We start from the raw sequence: 18,142 nt of genomic DNA, 5'->3' as shown, positions 1-18,142 counted from the left end.
ACATATATGTGGGGAAAAAGAGAAGAGAAAAACATATATGTTTCTTCAGGAACAAACCAGAAGAAATTCTTTTTTAAGTGTTTATTTTCACAAGAGACTCTTTAGGACAGAGAACAAACAGGGTTGATGGAGGAGGGTGGATGGGGGCTGGGCTAGATGGGTGATGCGTATCCAGGACAACACTTGGTGTGCTGAGAACGGGGTGTTGTATGTAAGTGATGAATCACCAGATTCTGCTTCTGAAGCCGATACTGCACTCTATGTTAACTAACTAGAATTTAAATAAAAAGTTGAAAGAAAAATTAAAATATCACAGAAGTTTGTTACTGTTGACGGGCATGTAACCCTTACAGATCTTTGATTCTGCTCTGTACCGAATCTTAGCGAGTGAGGTTTAAATCTCGTGTGTGTGTGGGTGTGTGTGGGTGTGTGTGTGTGTTTTACAATATGTATAATTTAAAATAATCTATCCAAATGCTAGTGACTCTTAAATTTATGTATCTAGCTCAGGCCGGTTCCCTAAGCCACAGGTTTTTGTGTACAACTCTTTATTGTATTTGTTCCAGTTTGTTTCAGAAATGACTGAAAACCCCTTTATTGTGGACGCGAGCGTGAGAGCACAAGCTTCTCCAGAGCACGGGTTTTGTCTCTGGCTCAGTGGTAGATTCTTACCTACCAGACAGTGTGGTGTGCAGCAGGCCCTCAGTAACTTCCAGTAGTTTCTCCTCTCTGCTTCTCCACAAATTCTCTGGTTTTATTGCCCAAAGTGTCCGTCTGCTTACTCCTTCCTGTGTGGTCTACTCCCCGCTCCTCACCAGGGCGACTTCGCCGCCCCTCCTGGGTGAGCTCAGACTCCTCCCATCCAGCCCGCTGTAGCTTGTAGTTGGAGGCGTGTTTGCGTGATGGACTGTGTCCACCCCACTTCTCCCTCCCCCCACATTTAACTGACAACCACCTGAGGGCAGGGGGTATGTTTGGGTTCATTCTTTTATTCCCAGTGCTTTACATGCAGCATGTGTCTAGTACTTACTGTTTTGAATGATTAGTGAATGAATGAAATTTGTTTTGATATTCCTAAATACTATTACAGTCTAAATTAAAGGTAGTATTACACTAAACTAATTAGTTGAAGTGATTGGAAGTACCATCAGAATTATTTTTACTTTTTTCATACTTTTATAAAACCTAGAGCTCTATGAGTGTTCTTTTTAGATAAGCATCGTAGGTGTTAGCTCCAAGTTAATAATTTAGTTCCAACATGAATGCTTCATGGGTGAGATATACAGAAAATAATGCTGTATGCCTTTGGGCCTTTAAACATTTTTGTAACATTTCTTTTCTAATGTTTATGGACAAAACCCATAGTTCTGAAGGATAAAATTATAGAAACTATCTCAATGTGTACACTGTACTTAGACTCAAAAATTGACTGTACCAGTTTGTTCCCTCTGTGACTGAATTGCCACAATACTTAAGTGATAAAAACTATTCTAGTAGTAAAAGCCATTGACATGCTGTGAGGTCACTAAATTTCTTTTAAAAAATTACTTTTACTTTAGAGTTACTGGTTTTATTAAAAATTTTCAGGAGTTGTCCTTTTATTTTTTTAGTATATTCTGAATGTTCTTAAGATTATAGGGTCAGTGATGCATACGTGTGTGTCTTTGAACACTGTAGGTCTTTTAATATTTGTACATTTGTTTTCATAGGGTTGGACCAAGTTTTATGAGTTTTCTTTATCAGATCTCCGGGCTGGGTACAGCATTATTGACCGGCTCTTTGATGGTAAGTTCTAATAATGGTAATTGTTCTCTCTAGTATTAATGGGAAAATTTTTTTGAGGTCTGACTTAAATAGTGTGGTTTCTTCAAGAATGACTTCCTATCATGAAACTTGTTTTTGCTTTTCATTTTGTGTTTTGTGTCCCAGCTGCCACCCTTCTGTTAGTGGCTAGTTCTTTATCTGTGATGGTCATTAGTTTTATCTGCCATAGTTTTCTGATAGGTCTGTAGCTCCCAGGAGGCCAGAAACTGGAGAGACGTTGTCTTCACTCTCTGGCCTTCGTAGGTTTCAGGCTTGGAAAGAATTGTTCAAACCTCAGGAACTGTTAAATCGGGGACTACGCTACACTCACGTCGGTACTACACATCTGTAGGATCTAAACTTGTGATTAAGTAGGAGTTCAGGATCACGGTACAGGTATAGATTGTGTCAGACAGGACTGTGTGACGTGATCGGTGGGGCCGCCCAGCCCTCTGCCCCTTGCTCGCTGATGTGTACCGTGCAGGGCTGCAGGGCCATGCCAGGGGCCCCGAGAGTGTAGAACAGGGGCGGATTGGAGGAGAGAGTATCTAATAGGGATCTCAGGCTTGCAAATGGCCCGCAGGCTCGCCAGGCCACCCTTCCCTGCATCTCCCCACTTGAGTAAATGGCACCACCAGTCATGTATTCCTTCAGGCTCAGAACCTGGAGTCACCTGGGTTCTTTTTCTCATCCCTAAACATCCAGAGTTTGGGCAGTTTCCGTCCCTCCCGTGTCCAGACCAGATCATGATTCTGCTCACTCACTCAGCCCCCTCGGGGCTTGCGTGTCCGAGAAGAGCTCCTTACCCAGGTTTCTTTTTGTTTCAGCATTCTCTGAGACAGTCTCCACACAGACACAGTGTTTATAAGAGTAAAATAAGGTGTGTTGTTCCCATTTAAAACCTGCAGCCACATTCATCCTTTCTTTTCCTCTGGAAGCCGGGCTGTTCCTGCCCGAAGGCTTCTGTAGGTGCTCTTCTGAAATGTCCCTGTCCCAGACCCTTACCGGACCCCTCATATTTGCCTCTCAGCTTCACATCCACCTCAGAAAAGCCTTGTGTTACCACCAAATCCAAAGTGATTTTGAAGATTATTCCCAACCCCCTTGTTCCGCTGTGTCCTTGCACCACGTCAGCGCGACCTCGTTGACTGTATGTCCTTAATGTCTGTGCAGGACTTTCCTGAAATAAATTAACATCAGACACCAGAAATTATTCTGTAGCTTCCTTTGGCAGAATGATAGGGATGGACATCTAGTATGTGGCCAAGTCCCATTTTAATTTATATGTTTATGAGATAAAAGTTTTAAATGATACACGTACGAAAAGTACTTTTAAGATCACAGCTCAGTGAAATTTCCAGAAAATGAACATACTCATGTAGACAGTGCCTTAATCAAGAAATAACACCACCACCAATAATTCCAATTCCACTGTTTCATGCTACCCCCACCCCCGCCACCCCATGCTACGTCGGCTCCTGTGGTAAACACCAGGCTTCTCTTACTGTATGCAGCGGTTTTGCCTGTTTTTGTAAAAGTGGAATTGTACATCATCTACTGTTCAGCCCCTGGGTTCCTTTGGTTGACATTGTATTGAGAGATTCATCTGTGTGGTTACATGCAGTTACAGGTCATTTAATCGCAGTGCAATGCAGGGCGTCGTTCTGTGATGACAGTCCTTCTCTCGGTGGACCTGTGGGTCCTGGGGGATGATGAATCCTGCCTCTACGTTTGGTAATTATTTGGAGACGTCTGTGTTGAGTATGTATGTAGGAGTAGATGGGGTATTCATTTCTTCACATTAGTGAATGCCAAATAATGTTCTAAGTGGGTTTTTCTTTTTTTAACAGGTTTTTGAACTATACATCATGAAAGTGTATATAAACCTAACATTTAGTAAATAGTCATATATTGAATCTTTGTCATTAACCCCAGATCAGCAGAGTGTTACCAACCTTCTAGAAGCGCCTCCTCTACTCCTTGACACACATGACCCCACAGTGCCCAGTCCGTGTCAAGGGTAACCACTGTTCTGACTTTTTGAGCGATTGTTTTCAGTAGTAATACTGTCTGTACTAAGGTTTTAGCTTGCATCGAAACTTAGTAATTTTTCTTTTTTTCTTTTTTTTGTGTTTTCAAGTTTTTCTTTAAAATTTTTTAATGTTTCTTATTGGAAGAGGGAAAGAGACAGAGCGTGAGTGGAGGAGGGGCAGAAAGAGAGAGGGAGATCCAGAATCCAAAGCAGGCTCCAGGCTCTGAGCTGTCAGCACAACATCTGACACAGGGCTCCAACTCACAATCTGTGAGATCATGACCTGAGCTGATGTCGGACGCTTAACCAACTGAGCCACCCAGGCTCCCCTCACAATTTTAAATACCTGTTAGTTAGGGGCACCTGGGTGGCTCAGTCGGTTAGGCGTCTGACTCTTGGTTTCAGTTCAGGTTGTGATCTCACGATTCATGTGATAAGGCCCCATGCCAGACTCTGTGGAGAACCGTGTGGAGCTTGCTTTGNCATTGGTTTCAGGAATAGAATTCAGTGATTCATCACTTACATACAGTACCCAGTGCTCATCCCAACAAGTGCCCTTGTAATGCCCATCCCCCATCGAGCCCATCCCCCACTCTTCTTCCTCCCTCAACCCTGTTTGTTCTCCATCATTAAGTCTCTAATGGTTTCGTTTCCCTCTCTCCTCTCTTTAGTCCACCCCCTCCCTTGCCATATGTTCATCTGTTTTGTTTCTTAAATTCCACAGAGGAGTGAAGTCATATGATACTTGTCTTTCTCTGACTAACTTCGCTTAGCGTAATACACTCTAGTTCCACGCACATCATTTCAAATGTCATGATTTCATTCTTTTTGATGGGTGAGTTATATTCCACTGTATACATACACTACATCTTCTTTATCCATTCATCAGTCAGTGGACACTTGGGCTCTTTCCATACTTTTTAAAAATGTTTTCAAACTTTATTAAAAATTTTTTTAAATGTTTTATTTCTGAGAGAAAGAGACCGCGTGAGCAGGGGAGGGTCAGAGAGAGAGGGAGACATGGAATCTGAAACAGGCTCCAGGCTCCGAGCTGTCAGCACAGAGCCCGATGCGGGGCTCAAACCCACGAACCGTGAGATCGTGACCTGAGCCGAAGTCAGACGCTTAAATGACTGAGCCACCCAGGTGTCCCTACTTCATTTTATTTTTATAATATTACTATGAGATCATCATTATTAGTGCCCTGTGAGGATGAAAAAACCAAAGCAAGGAGTTTGAATGATTTGTCATTATGTTTGATGCTTGTGATGGAATTAATTAATAGCCTCACTTTACATATATCACACAATTGAATTCTTGTGAATAAGAGGCCAGTACTTTAAAGTGATAGTGAATCTCATGGCAAAAATCTTAGTGTATAATCTTAGCATTATGGAATTTGTTAAAATTAGGGACTTACACATATACAGAATTAAGTGCAAAAAAGAGAAAAAGTTCTAATTATAGGGGAGAGCCAGTATAGAAATTGCATAGCTCATAAGACCCCTAGAACATGTGTAACCTTGATACCTGAGTTTGCCGATCTGTAAAATAGGATAATAGCAGACACTACGTCCATTGGTTTGATTTTTGAGAAGTTTGAATGAGAAAAGCCACATGAAGCATTTAACATTTAGTACATTTACTATATTAAGTTAGCAGTTATTGTTGACTATTATTGCTGTTGCTATAATTTCAGTTCTGGTTTTTAAATCTTTTTTTAAAACAATTTTTAATGTTTTATTTATTTCTGAGAGAGAGAGAGAGAGAGAGACCGTGTGAGCAGAGGAGGGTCAGAGAGAGAGGGAGACACAGAATCTGAAGCAGGCTCCAGGCTCTGAGCTGGCTGTCAGCACAGAGCCCAACGCAGGGCTCGAACCCACGAACCGTGAGATCATGACCTGAGCTGAAGCTGGATGCTTAACCAACTGAGCCACCCAGGCACCCCTGGTTTTTAAATCTTAAACAAAATAAAACTTACCTTGAAAACAGTGGGTGTAACACAAATAAGACCTTAAAAATTATAGAAGATATATTTTACCTAATAGCTAGTTGTATTTTATAGGTTGAAGATCCATTAATGTTTCTCTGTGCCCTGGTGGCCTACCTATGAGTGAATGGCGTGTCTATCACTAATACATTATTTAGTAAACATCAAGGCAGAGCTAGACAGTGGAGTCCTGGCCAAGTTTCCCCACTGTTGATCCCCAGATGTAGGCGGGAAGTAACTTCAGGCGGTCTTCCGTGCTGCCGGTGCCCTGTCCTAAGGGAGGCCACCTCGATCACCTGCGCGCCGTGGCCCGAAATAACGCGGACGTCCATCCTTGTGTGGGTCTGACGTTTACAGTGACCCGATGCAGCCAGACTAGCGGTGCTGGCAGTGAGGGCCACGAGCATAAATATAAGTGTTTCCTATGGTTACTGCCGACCTGAAGTTTAATTCTTATATTTTAAGATTACCACTGAACTGTGAATAAGAGAATGCTTTTGTCACAAAATGAAATAATGACTCTAGAGTCTCATTGTGTTGTTTTCTACTACGTTTCTCTCTTAGAATAGGAAATGGACAGTTGACTGTTGAAATCATGACATTTAGAAAATGATAACGTGAAGTGATTTTGTAGAGTTTTCTTATTCAGATTTTTTTTTTTATGAACTGAGATTTTCGTCATTGTATAAAACTAGGTTTAGATATATTCTAAGGAATTTCCATCTAAGGAGGCGGTGCTGTGTCGTCAGTAAGAGTACAGCTTTGGGGTCAGATCTTATGGATTGTGTGATTTTCCGATTTTGGTCACCTCAGCCTCCCTATTCCTCAATTTCTTCATCAGTATAATTAGATAATTTTAATCTTTCTATGTTATGAGGCTTAAGTGACATTTGAGGAATTTTACTTGATTAAATAATCTCAATATATATATGCCATTCTGTGATTATATTAATATTAGTTCTTATTAAGAATTTATTAATGAGCTTTACATTAATATTAGTGAGCATTTTAAGGAATGATTTAACTTGGTTAAATGTGTATTGTTATATCCTATAAATATAACTGGAGCCAGGAATTTAGTTAATATTTTAGAATAATGTAGAATATTTTTAGAATATTTGTAATGTCTTAAAATAAAGCTAATTAAAGTATGTTTTAAAATTATAGGTACCAAGGATGTGCAGTGGGAATTTTTACATGGCTTACTTGAAAATGCTATTTATGGCGGACGTATAGATAACCATTTTGACCTTCGAGTTCTTCAGTCATACCTGAAACAGTTTTTTAATTCTTCAGTAATTGATGTTTTAGACCAAAGGAACAAGAAAAGTGTTTTTCCATATTCCATATCTCTCCCCAAATCCTGCAGCATTCTGGTAGGTAAAATTTATCATTTGTAATCTATTACCAAATACCTGAATCCTTTTTTTAAAATTGTTGAATACATACCTGTTTCTTTTCAAATGCACAAGTAATTCTCATTCACAGGTATGGATTATTATGCTGCAGTGTGGCCTGATTCTGCTATTTTCCACACTTGTGAATGCTTATGGGAAGTTGATTAACAGTACCGGGGTTTAGTGTGTAGGGAATCTCGGAGGGAGTGGTCCAGGGAAATGTTGAAGATGTAAGGCTGCTGTGAAGATCCGCCCAGGGGTGTACATGAGCTCCCGGTGGACAGGGAAGCATGGAGAGGCCCAGCACTGTTAAACAAACCTGTCTTCACTTGCTGTCTATAAATTGAAAGCAGATGTAACTGTGTGAGGGATACACTTTTGGTGGCTGTGATAGCATCGTTGTTGTTGCGACATTGTTGTATCTGAGCCAGCTGGAGCTTTTCACCGGAGTGATCCTATAAAAGCCCGTAGGATGAAGTCCTCTTTTCCAGAGTAGCACAAAATATGGTCCGAAGATGTCCATTCTAATTTACGTGGCCTCAGACTTATCTTTGCTTAATGTCCAAATAATGTCCTAGAACATTAAGATCATCTCTCTCTTCGTGAATTACAGAGATACATACTCAGTTATATAGTTCTTCTCTCAGGATGACGCATTTTTCTCATCTGATTATTTTTCAAGATTCTTTTGTTCCAGTGGCATAAATGTCAAAAATAAAAGTTTTGAAACCAATATTGAATATATTATGGAATGCTTTACCTGTTAAGTATCCCATCTGTTTTGTTTTTCAGTATCTTTCACTCATTTAGTCATGTATTCAGTAAGTGCCACTGAATATTCGTGTGCCTGTTGGTGGCCCTGTTCCAGACCGCGTGGGCACTGTGGGCATCTGAGGGGCTGACCTCCTAGTGGGAGGGCCTCACACAGCAAATAGAGGCATCACATGACTAGTCATGGGCCATTCATTTCACATAGTGCATGAACAGGTCTCCCCTCTACTTGAGGTTTAAACTGAAAAGTAAAAGTCCTACAGAAAGTGCACATCCTGAATGTCCTGGGCAGTGAATCTTAAACACTGAGCACATGAGCACGGCCAGCGCTGGGATCCAGAAACTCCCCACACGTCCTTCTCCATCCCTTGTCGCTACGGCATCCCCCACGGAGAGGGGTCGTCTCGGCCTCTAACGCCCTCCGTTAGCTCTGCCTGGTTCTGAACTTCGGATGAACCGTATCGTCTGGTGTATATTCTCTTGCATCCAAGTGAGGATAAGTCCGTGTGGAATGGCAGCTGTCTGTTGTTTAAGAAACACATTGGTGTACACTTGTAGGGGAAGAGCAGTCTGGCCAGTGTAGGTGAGAAACGTTCACAACCATTTTGAAATGAGCAAAGAGAGTCAATACAGCAAACTTGTATTCATAGGATGACTTATGAGCACCGGTGTTCAGCTTTGTCTCTAACAGAGTTCCACAGAAGGGGGAGCCAGGACTTCCGGGCAGGTGAGAACACCTGCGTGTGCCCTACACCACATACTCACGGACAGGCGTGCACCTGCATGCTTGTGCACGCACATGCTTGCTTACATCTCTAGGTATTGTGATTCAACAGTTAAGCAGGGTTGAGTTACAGGATGGGAAAGGTTTCCAAAAAAAAAAAGTGGCGCATCTTTCCAAAACTTGACATGTTTGCAGGCTCTGGGCTTCCTGGAGTCCAACTGTTGCCCGGAAATAGTTGACAGGCAGCTGCCAAGGATGGGAAAAGATGATGGAGTCTCTTTTAACAGCCGTTCCTCCTCGTTCAGTAAGAACAGTGTAGATACATACAGCGTCCCTTTTAAAATAATTTGTTCTTCCTGGCCACAAACAAACAAAAACATTTCTTACCCTTGAGCCAAACTGAGTAAATTCTCCCTCTTGGTCTACACTCAGGTTTCCCATCTAGAGTTTTGACTCTGTAACTGTGCAGATGCTTGCTTGATAAATGAAGTCCTTGCAGGGCTTACAGTAATTTTGGGGATGAAATGAGGGGACTATCAGTGCATTTCATGACACTTCACCAGCAGACTGAGGACTAACTGCAAAATGGCTTTATGTAAAGTGGTTTACAGAGCACTTCTTGCTTACCAGACTGCGTCTATGTTGGCTTCTGGGGTGTCGGAATATGAATATATTCCAGTTGTGGGTCAGATGCAGGGTGAATGATCACAGGGCTTTCCTGGAAACGTGTTACATAGCATCTGACTCGCGGTAGCCACAGCCACTCAAGTAGTTTTATTTAATCAGTGCACGGTCCCTTTGAATGTGCAGAGTTCAGTTTTAAAAATACAGTATCACATAAGTTAGGGATGAAGAAGTAGTAATAACAGTATTTTTGAAGATGACTACGTTGGTGTGACACAGACTGAAAGGGAGCCTGGAAAATGTAACTGTGTGAATAACTAATACTTCAATACTTCGCGGTCTCTGATCTCAGGGCTTGTAAGTTCAGTCCTTCATGAAAAGCTGGTTTTCACTTGTTCTCATCTAGGACTACCGAGCCCTCATCGAAAAGCTTCCGGAGAACGACAAGCCTAGTTTCTTCGGTCTTCCCGCCAACAGTGCTCGCTCAGCGCAGCGCATGATCAGTTCTCAGGTAACGTAAGGAAAGACATGCTGTAGGAAACGTTGCCCCTGAACCCAAGAGAAACAGCATGAGACCAGATTTAATTTACAGACCCCACAAGCTCGTACTGCACATTTTTATTCTATTTAGCACAGTGCATTCCAGTCCTACCTTAAATAAATTTTAAAGGAGCCAAATGGCCCTATAGTAATAAACTTGTTAAAATTAGTAAAGTAACACATTGAACACTATCACTTTGTCCAAAATATATGTATTTTACCTTTTGTGATTATTTTAAGGCTATTTTTTTAATGTTTTTTAAAATTTCAATTCCAGTGTTTCTTTATTTTTTTTTAACATTTATGAATTTTTGAGAGAAAGAGACAGAGTGTGTGAGCAGGAGAGGGGCAGAGAGAGAGACAGACACAGAACCTGAAGCAGGTTCCAGCTGTCAGCACAGAGCCCAGCACGGGGCTCGAACTCATGGCCACAAGACATGACCTGAGCTGAAGTCAGACACTTAACCGACTGAGCTGCCCAGGCGCTTCTCAATTCCAGTGTTTTTAGCCATACAGTGTAATATTAGGTTCAGATGCACAATATAATGATTGAACACTTGCACACGTCACCTGGTGCACATCACACCCAGTGCCCCTTCATCCCCATCCACCTCCCCTCTGGTGACCGTGAGTGTCATCTCTGTCGTTCAGAGTCTGTTTCTTGCTTCTCTCTCTCTCTTCCCTTTGTTAATTTGTTTTATTTATAGATTCTATATATGAGTGAAATCATATGGGATTTGTCATTCATTTAGCATGATACAGTCTGGTTCCATCCATGTCGTTGCAAATGGCAAGAATTCATTCTTGATTGCTGAGTAATATTCCTGTGTGTGTGTGTGTGTGTGTGTGTGTGTGTGTGTGTGTGTGTGTATAAACATGTATCAATCTTCTCTATCCATTTATCAGTTGATGGACATTTGGGCTCTCCATCGTTTGGCTGCTGTCGAAAGCGCTGCTATAAACATCTTTGCACTTTCTATAATCGTAAGATAAACCTTTTTAAACAGAAAAGTGTAGTCCAGAGGAGTCAAAAGTTCTTTAATTATTTCTTAATTCAGCTTAGAAAATATATTGGCCACCCTTACTATATCTATCAAGAATTTAAAAGACTGAAATAACTTCTTGGGAAAATGACTAAAGGATAATTTTCAGTGTTTGTTATTTTACCAGGCATGCCTTTTATTTAACATCCCACATTGCATTTTTAAGCCATCTTGTATCATTTTATGATTTGTTTCTTTTAGGTCAGTGTTGGCATTTCCTTTTTAAGAAAGAAAATATGAGGGAATAGAATGAATAAGCAACTTGCAAGTGAATAGAATGTTAATGAAATGTTTCTCTGGTCTCATAAATGCTACACAGATTGGATTGCTCGACGTGGCACATCACAGGGTCACCTGCCCTGGCTTATGTGGGACCTTTCAGTCAGAGGCTTCTAGCAGATTGAAAACTTGTAGCATGAATCTAGTAGGCATTGTATAAGAATTATGATCTAGGAACAAAGGAGAAAATTAGGATGCTTTGAGGAAATGAAGCCTAGTTCCAATCATGAGACCTTAGCAGTGAGGAGAATAATAGATTCGAAAACTGATTTGTAGAATCCCTTTTGTTTTATAACAGTTATTTTCCCAAAATTATGTCCAGCACTATGTGCATTCCTGACATCATATTACAAACTGGTGTTGGTCAATAGCTTTACTTAGATCTTATTTAAAATTGTGATTTTTGTATTCTCCCATATAGTCGTTCTTAGATCTTTGTTAATCCACATTTATCATGACGGTGGTGGTGGTAGCTTCTGAATTAGGCTTCGCTAAGCACTTTCCATGTGTTGCCTCGTTTAACTCTCAAAATAACACTGTAATATTAGGGCCATTGTTGACCTCACTTTACAGTTGAGAAGATTGAAGCCACAGAAGATTATTTTTCCCAACATCACACTTTTAGCAGTTGAATTAACCAGGACTCAAACAGGTCAGTGAGCCGAGTTCACGTGCGCGCCACACGGCCAGCCCCTGCGGCAGTTCGAGCCTTCTCTCGTCGTGAGATTCAGTAGCCTCTCTCCATAGAGGTTTCCTTTTCCACACCACCTCCATTTTGTGGGGGAGAGGGAGGTAAACCCTTTTGCCAGGTAAAAGTCTTTAGTAAAATAGTCTTTTTTGCATTTTGTCACCATGTTGACCTAGGAACTCAGGTCACATCTTAATTACAAATAGGAAGTCTGAAGTTAAGTGAATAAATTAATGAAATATTTGAAAAGTTTAGAAAGTCTCAAGTATCTTGACATTAAAATGTAATGCAATTTAAACCAACTGCCTGTCGAATATTATCCTTCATCTATATTCTTAGGGACCCTTCAGAGCATTGAAATTGCTTTATAGCTAGACTTGAAAGAGTCTTAATGGAAGCAAAATTTTCTGCAGAAATAATTCCCTAATTCACTGTTTCATAAAAGATGTACCGCTTCCTCATTGTTATTCCAAACTGCCATCATGATTTTATGGTAAATACTCAGTAAAAGACTAAGAATTTGTGTCCATTGTTGATCTAAATACCTACTATGGGACCTGCAGATCTTAAAATGGTAATGATAACTTAAACTTGTCAAGGCTGAGGCTGTGTAGAAGAAGGGCGTTGTCACCACCTCCCCCACAAGAGTGCGCACTGTGACGGCACCTGGAGCTGATGTAGAAGAGGGTCTGTCGTCACCACCGCCCCTGTGGAATGTGCACTGTGACAGCACCTGGCCCTGATGCTGGCAGAGAGCAGGTGTTTGCTGTAAGCGTTCATTCACTTTGCCAAGAATTAAGAAATTAATGGCATAAAAAGTTATAGTTGCAAACAAAGTAAGTAAGACCACATGAAGGGTGAAGGAACCTCATATATTTCTAAGGTTGGGGATTAAAAACTCCCACCAGAAATCGGCTATTAGGCATGTCAAATCAGTAAGGAACATGGGGCTTTAACCGCATTGGTTGGCGTGGGAGCTGTGTGCAGTAACCACACGCGCTTCCACGCCAGGAACACCCAGTCCCCAGCCCGGCCTGTGGTGCTACCGCTTCACGTCACCGTTTCATGCACAACAACGGCCACAGGTGTCCAAGATCTCCACGATCCGGATACTTCTGTTGTTTTCTCTCTTCTTTCCAGATTTGTCTCCTTGTCATTGCAAAAGCACCAGACCCATGTTTTTACAGTTTCTTTTGTCTTTTCTTTCCCTCTTTTTATGTTTAACTGATAACCCACAATTGCAGATGTAGATTGCAGTAATCATTGAACTGACATAATTGTCCTTCCACTGAGTTAAAGCCTAGAAAATACCGAGAGTGGTGGTGTTGGCCACTTACATGGGGATTATTTGGAACGTTTGTCCTGGCGGGTGGATGGCTCTGTGTCATCCAGGATGTGCACTGTCACACGGCTGGGAGTGGGGCTTTGGGCCGGTGTTTTGACGCGAATTCTTAGGTACCTTCAATTTTCAAAGCATCTGTCCTAGAGTTCTGAGAAACTGCAGAGAACTTCTCATTTTGGTGTTCTAAATAACACGAAATCCGCGTATTCATTCATCCCTAGATACCCGCGTGGCTTACTCTCTTATTCCTTTCAGGTGACACCATCCAGAAAGCCTTTCTGGCTTGCATGAAATAGCAACTTCCCGCAAACCTTAGTATTGCTTCTCCTTTGAATGGGCTTCATTTTTCTCTTAAGATGTAGGTTTCGGTAGGACTGTGTATGTTTCTTTAGTTCTGAAATTTTTACTGTCTTTTTAAAATATTTGATCTATATAAAGGATTACATACATAACATTAATATATATATAACTAATATTAAAAAGTATGATGATATAATGAAACTTCATGAACCAACAAGCAGCAACAGCGATATTACCAGAAGGTTGAATCAACTTCCGTGATTCTTCTGTTCATCTCCCTTTCTGCTAAAGGAGCCACCATTCACTTTTGTTTTAAACTTTTTTAATACTCTTATACTTTATAAATAGCTGTATTACATGCATGCATTTACATACACACTTGTCCCTAGGATTATTATTGCTTCATTTTGCTAATTAAAAATTTTTTTCATGTTTGTTTATTTTTGAGAGAGAGAGAGAATGCTAGCAGGGGAGGGTCAGAGAGAGAGGGAGACACAGAACACGAAGCAGGCTCCAGGCTCTGAGCTGTCAGCACAGAGCCCATTGTGGGGCTTGAACTCACAAACTGCGAGTTCATAACCTGAGCTGAAGTCAGGTGCTTGTCTGACTGACCTCGCCAGGTGCCCCGCTAATTTTTAAATTATAAAACTGTCTTGCACGTGGTGTTCTAGGACTTGCATATCCCATTTTACATTTTTTCTAAGCTCTGTGTAGGTCACTGGTTTGGCTGTAGTTGCATTATTACTGTGCATGATTGTACATGTTATGTATGTTACACAACACGCACATAATTATGTAACTAGCACACTATTAGGAGCAGTGCTCCTGTGTACCCGTGTGCACGTCCCATGGTCTGTCCAGTGCAGCAGTGCCTCACGGTGTGCAGCCCCGAATGGGCCGTGTCCACCTGTTTCAGTTCTGGGCTACTGTACACTGCCACCGGGACGTCTAGTGTCCACACCCTCTACTTCCCACCGGGTGGTGTCTGTGGACGCCTTCATACTTGTTAATCTCATGGGTTAAAATGCTATCTTGGTGTGGTCTTAGCTTGTATTTCTTATTGTTGAGATTGAATATCCTTCTGTGTATTCATGTGGCGTCCCTGATTTTAAAGTGCAGTGACAGCAGTGAGGCGGATGTGTCTGCAGCCCAGTTGGGGGGGGGGTGACATGGTGGGATGTGAGGCCAGGGGGCAGCGGGGCAGTGGGGGACCAGATGACGATGAGCCCCGTGACCGAGCCGTGGTGGGAACCCGGCTGCCATGCAGCGCCGACCTCGGGAGCGAGGAGGCCTGTGCTGCAGCCCGAAACCGCCGTCAGGTCTCGGGGGCAGCTCGTGCTGATCAAGGCCCTGCTGGCTGTAACTCGTCTCGGAAAAGGCGTTCTGTTAAAGTAGCATACTTATCTCCGCAGAAGAGCTGTGTATTTTTAAGTGTGAGCTACACATTCCGTTTTTTCCCCCCAAACATGGTTTGAAGCCCCAGAACTTTATATTTCTTTCAGACTCAATAGCAGTTTCATCACAAAGTTCTTACAAAGAGTTATGTTTATTCTTAATAATGGTTTTTGTACTGCTGAAGATTTGAAGATTAATTGCTAGTATAATACTTTTAGCAACGTTGCATTGAATGGATTTTATGAACTTGGCAGCTGCCCTTATCCTGACTCAAATGGTTTTTCATCCATTATTAGAGAAGTCACAAGTTCCTGGTAAAATTAATTTTTGACATCAGGAAGCTTAAGATGCTCTTCTATGCCATACAGCCTTCTCTTTGAGTGTATTTCCTCAGATTTCAGGGGCGTGTTGCTTAGCCATGGCTTTCCAGTAGCACTGTCAGCACACAGAGGTGAGGTGCCCCTTCATGCACAACGTGTCGACTTCTGACGTGTAAAGGTAGGCCAGTCCCATGAGAGGACTTGCCGCTTTTCAGCTTCTCAGACCATTCAAGACAAAGCAAAAGGATCCAAAGATGTTACCACTTTCAGTCTCTTTAGTTTTGTAACTTGCACCATGATGTCATATTGGTTTTTTCCGTATGTTTACCAAGAAACACTAAGTTCACTAATGTTACAAGATTGATGTTTTACTTTTATATGTTATCATTTAGTAAGAAGTAAAAATGCCTCTTCATTTGAAAAATAGCTCTTAAAAAGTTAACAAACATTTATCTTTGTGAACGGTATTTCATGATCAAAGAAAGTAAGTTGAGAAGAATGCTTTTCTTTATTGAATAATTCTCAATAATGAATATGCAAGGAATGGCAGAATTTGAAAAATCACTTTTACAAATCTTAATAAAGTCACGGATTCATAAAATCGAGACTCATAGTGTGAAAGCACTACGTGGCAGGTCGAAGGGGAGGTTACGAGACGTCGGCTGCTGCTACTTAGGCCAGGGCGGGTGTGCGTGCCCAGAGCAGTGAGGCACGGCCCCTGTGCGTTCTGATGGGATGCAGGATGAACTACACTTCCTAAAAATGTCTTCTAAAGGAAGTGAACTGATCATGATCGGGATTTTAGGACTAATATTTGGTTACCAGGAAACACCAGGGGTTAAGGGAACAAATTAAACATATTGGATGCAGGATGTGAGTTATTCTGCAGGACAACAAACTGACTGCGTTTTATCAACCTGTTAATGACATTCAAAAAAATGAAGCTCTGAGAAACTGCTCTATGTTAAAGGGACTTGAAATACATAAAGCTCTATGACCTCTCTGTGGATACTGATTCAAGCAGTCTGCTTCAAATAAATGTTGAAACCATCAGGGAACTTCAACATGGACTAGGTGTTACAGGACACAAGTGAATTTTTTTTAACAAGTGTTTGTACTGACCCTGAAGACCACTTTTCCACTTTCCTCGTTATTCTCTGAACTTCTTAACATTTTTAAAAATTGTAATTACATACAATCCTGTTAGTTTCATTTGTACAGTGTAGTGGTTTGACTTTTGTGTAATTGAGAACCAATCACCGAGAGTCTAGCCACCAACTGCTAGCAAACAAACTTAATGTATTACTGACTGTAGATCCCATGCTGTATATTATGCCCCCAGCACGTATCTGTCACTGCAGGTTTGTGCATCGTCATAACTGTCACCCATTTGTGTCTACCCTCACCTTCGCTGGAAACCACCACTCCATTCTCTCGATGTGGGAGTCTGGGGTGTTTTTGTTCTTGTTTTGTTTTGTTTTTATATTCCACGTATATATGAAATCATGTGGTATTTTGTCTTTCTCTTACATAGTACCCTCAAGGTCCATCTGTGTTGTCTCAGTGGCAAGCTCTCTTTCTTTATGGCTTTGTGTTGTGTTATACGTATGAGTGTGTGTGTGTGTGTGTGTGTGTGTGTATTACATTCCATATGTATCACGATGTATATGGATATGTATATGAAACTCACACGCATTTATACACGATATCTTTCTTTAGCCATCCATCTATCAGTGGACAGTGAGGTTGTTACCACATCTTGGCTGTTGCAAATAATGTTGCAGTGAATGTAGAGGTGCATGTACCTTTCCAAATCAGTGTTTTTGTTTTCTTTGAAGAGATACGCAGACATGGAATTACTGGATCATATGGTCCTTCTGTTTCTCATTTTTTGAGGAAGTTCTGCACTGTTTTCTCAAGTGGTCGCCCCAGTAGTGTACAGGTATTCTCTTTTTCCCATATCCTCACCAACATAACTTACTTCTTTTTGGTAGTAGCAAGTCTTATCGGTGTGAGGTGCTAACTCATTGTGGTTTTGATTTGCATTTCCCTGCTGATGAGTGATGTTGAGCATCTTTTCATGTGTCTGTTGGCCATCTGTGGGATGTCTTTGGAGAAATGTCTTTTCAGGTCTTCTGCCCAGTTTTAAATCACATTGTTTTTTGGTGTTAAGTTTTATGAGTTCTTTCTATGTTTTGGGTATCTACACCTTATCAGATAATATGGTCAGATATCTTCCCATTCAGTAGGTTCCTTTTCAGGTTGTCGACGGCTTTCTTCACTGTGCAAAACAGCTTTTTAGTTTGATGTAGTCCTATTTATTTTTGCTTTTGTTTGCTTTTGTTGTTGTCAGATTAAAAAAATATATAGCTAGGACCAGTGTCGAGGAGCTTACTGCCTGTGTTTTCTTGTAGGGCTTTGATGGTTTCAGGTTTTACATTCAAGTCTGTAACCTATTTTGAGTTACTTGTTTGGTGAAGGATAAGATAGTGGTCATTTCATTATTTTCCATTTTCATGTCTCATTTTCCAGCACCATTTACTGAGGAGATTTTCTTTTCTCCATTTCTCCTCTGTGTAAATTAATTAACCAAATATGTGTGGGTCTATTTCTGGTCTCTCCATTCTGTTCCATTGATCTGTACATCTATTTATGCCAGTTCCATACTGTTTAGATTACTACAACTTTGTGGTATAGTTTGAAATCAGGGAGCATGATACCCGCAGCTTTATTCTTCTTTTCAAGATTGCTTTGGTTTTTCAGAGTCATATGTGGTTCTTGTTCTGTGAAATATGCCACTGGAATTTTTGTAGAGGTTGCATTGAATCTGTAGATTGCTTTGGGGGTGTGGACCTTTTAACAATACTTGTTCTTCTGCTTCATGAGCATGGAAT

The 18,142-nt window shown here is 41.2% G+C and overlaps 1 protein-coding gene across 1 annotated transcript in view; it reads left to right on the top strand.

The window, feature by feature from the left end:
- The window catches only part of DYNC2H1 (dynein cytoplasmic 2 heavy chain 1), a 301,089-nt gene that overhangs the window by 198,144 nt on the left and 84,803 nt on the right, over positions 1–18,142 (top strand). Inside the window, exons 81-83 of the mRNA XM_077770023.1 lie at positions 1,710–1,785; positions 6,993–7,201; positions 9,748–9,852. Coding sequence (XP_077626149.1) covers positions 1,710–1,785; positions 6,993–7,201; positions 9,748–9,852 — 390 coding nt within the window. The remainder of the gene's footprint in view (positions 1–1,709; positions 1,786–6,992; positions 7,202–9,747; positions 9,853–18,142) is intronic.

The sequence above is a fragment of the Crocuta crocuta genome, unplaced genomic scaffold (assembly GCF_008692635.1).
Source record: "Crocuta crocuta isolate KB4526 unplaced genomic scaffold, BGI_CrCroc_1.0 scaffold80, whole genome shotgun sequence".
NCBI classification, from domain to species: Eukaryota; Metazoa; Chordata; class Mammalia; order Carnivora; family Hyaenidae; genus Crocuta; species Crocuta crocuta.
Note: the sequence above shows the minus strand (reverse complement) of the source record. Positions and strands in the feature narration are given on the sequence as shown.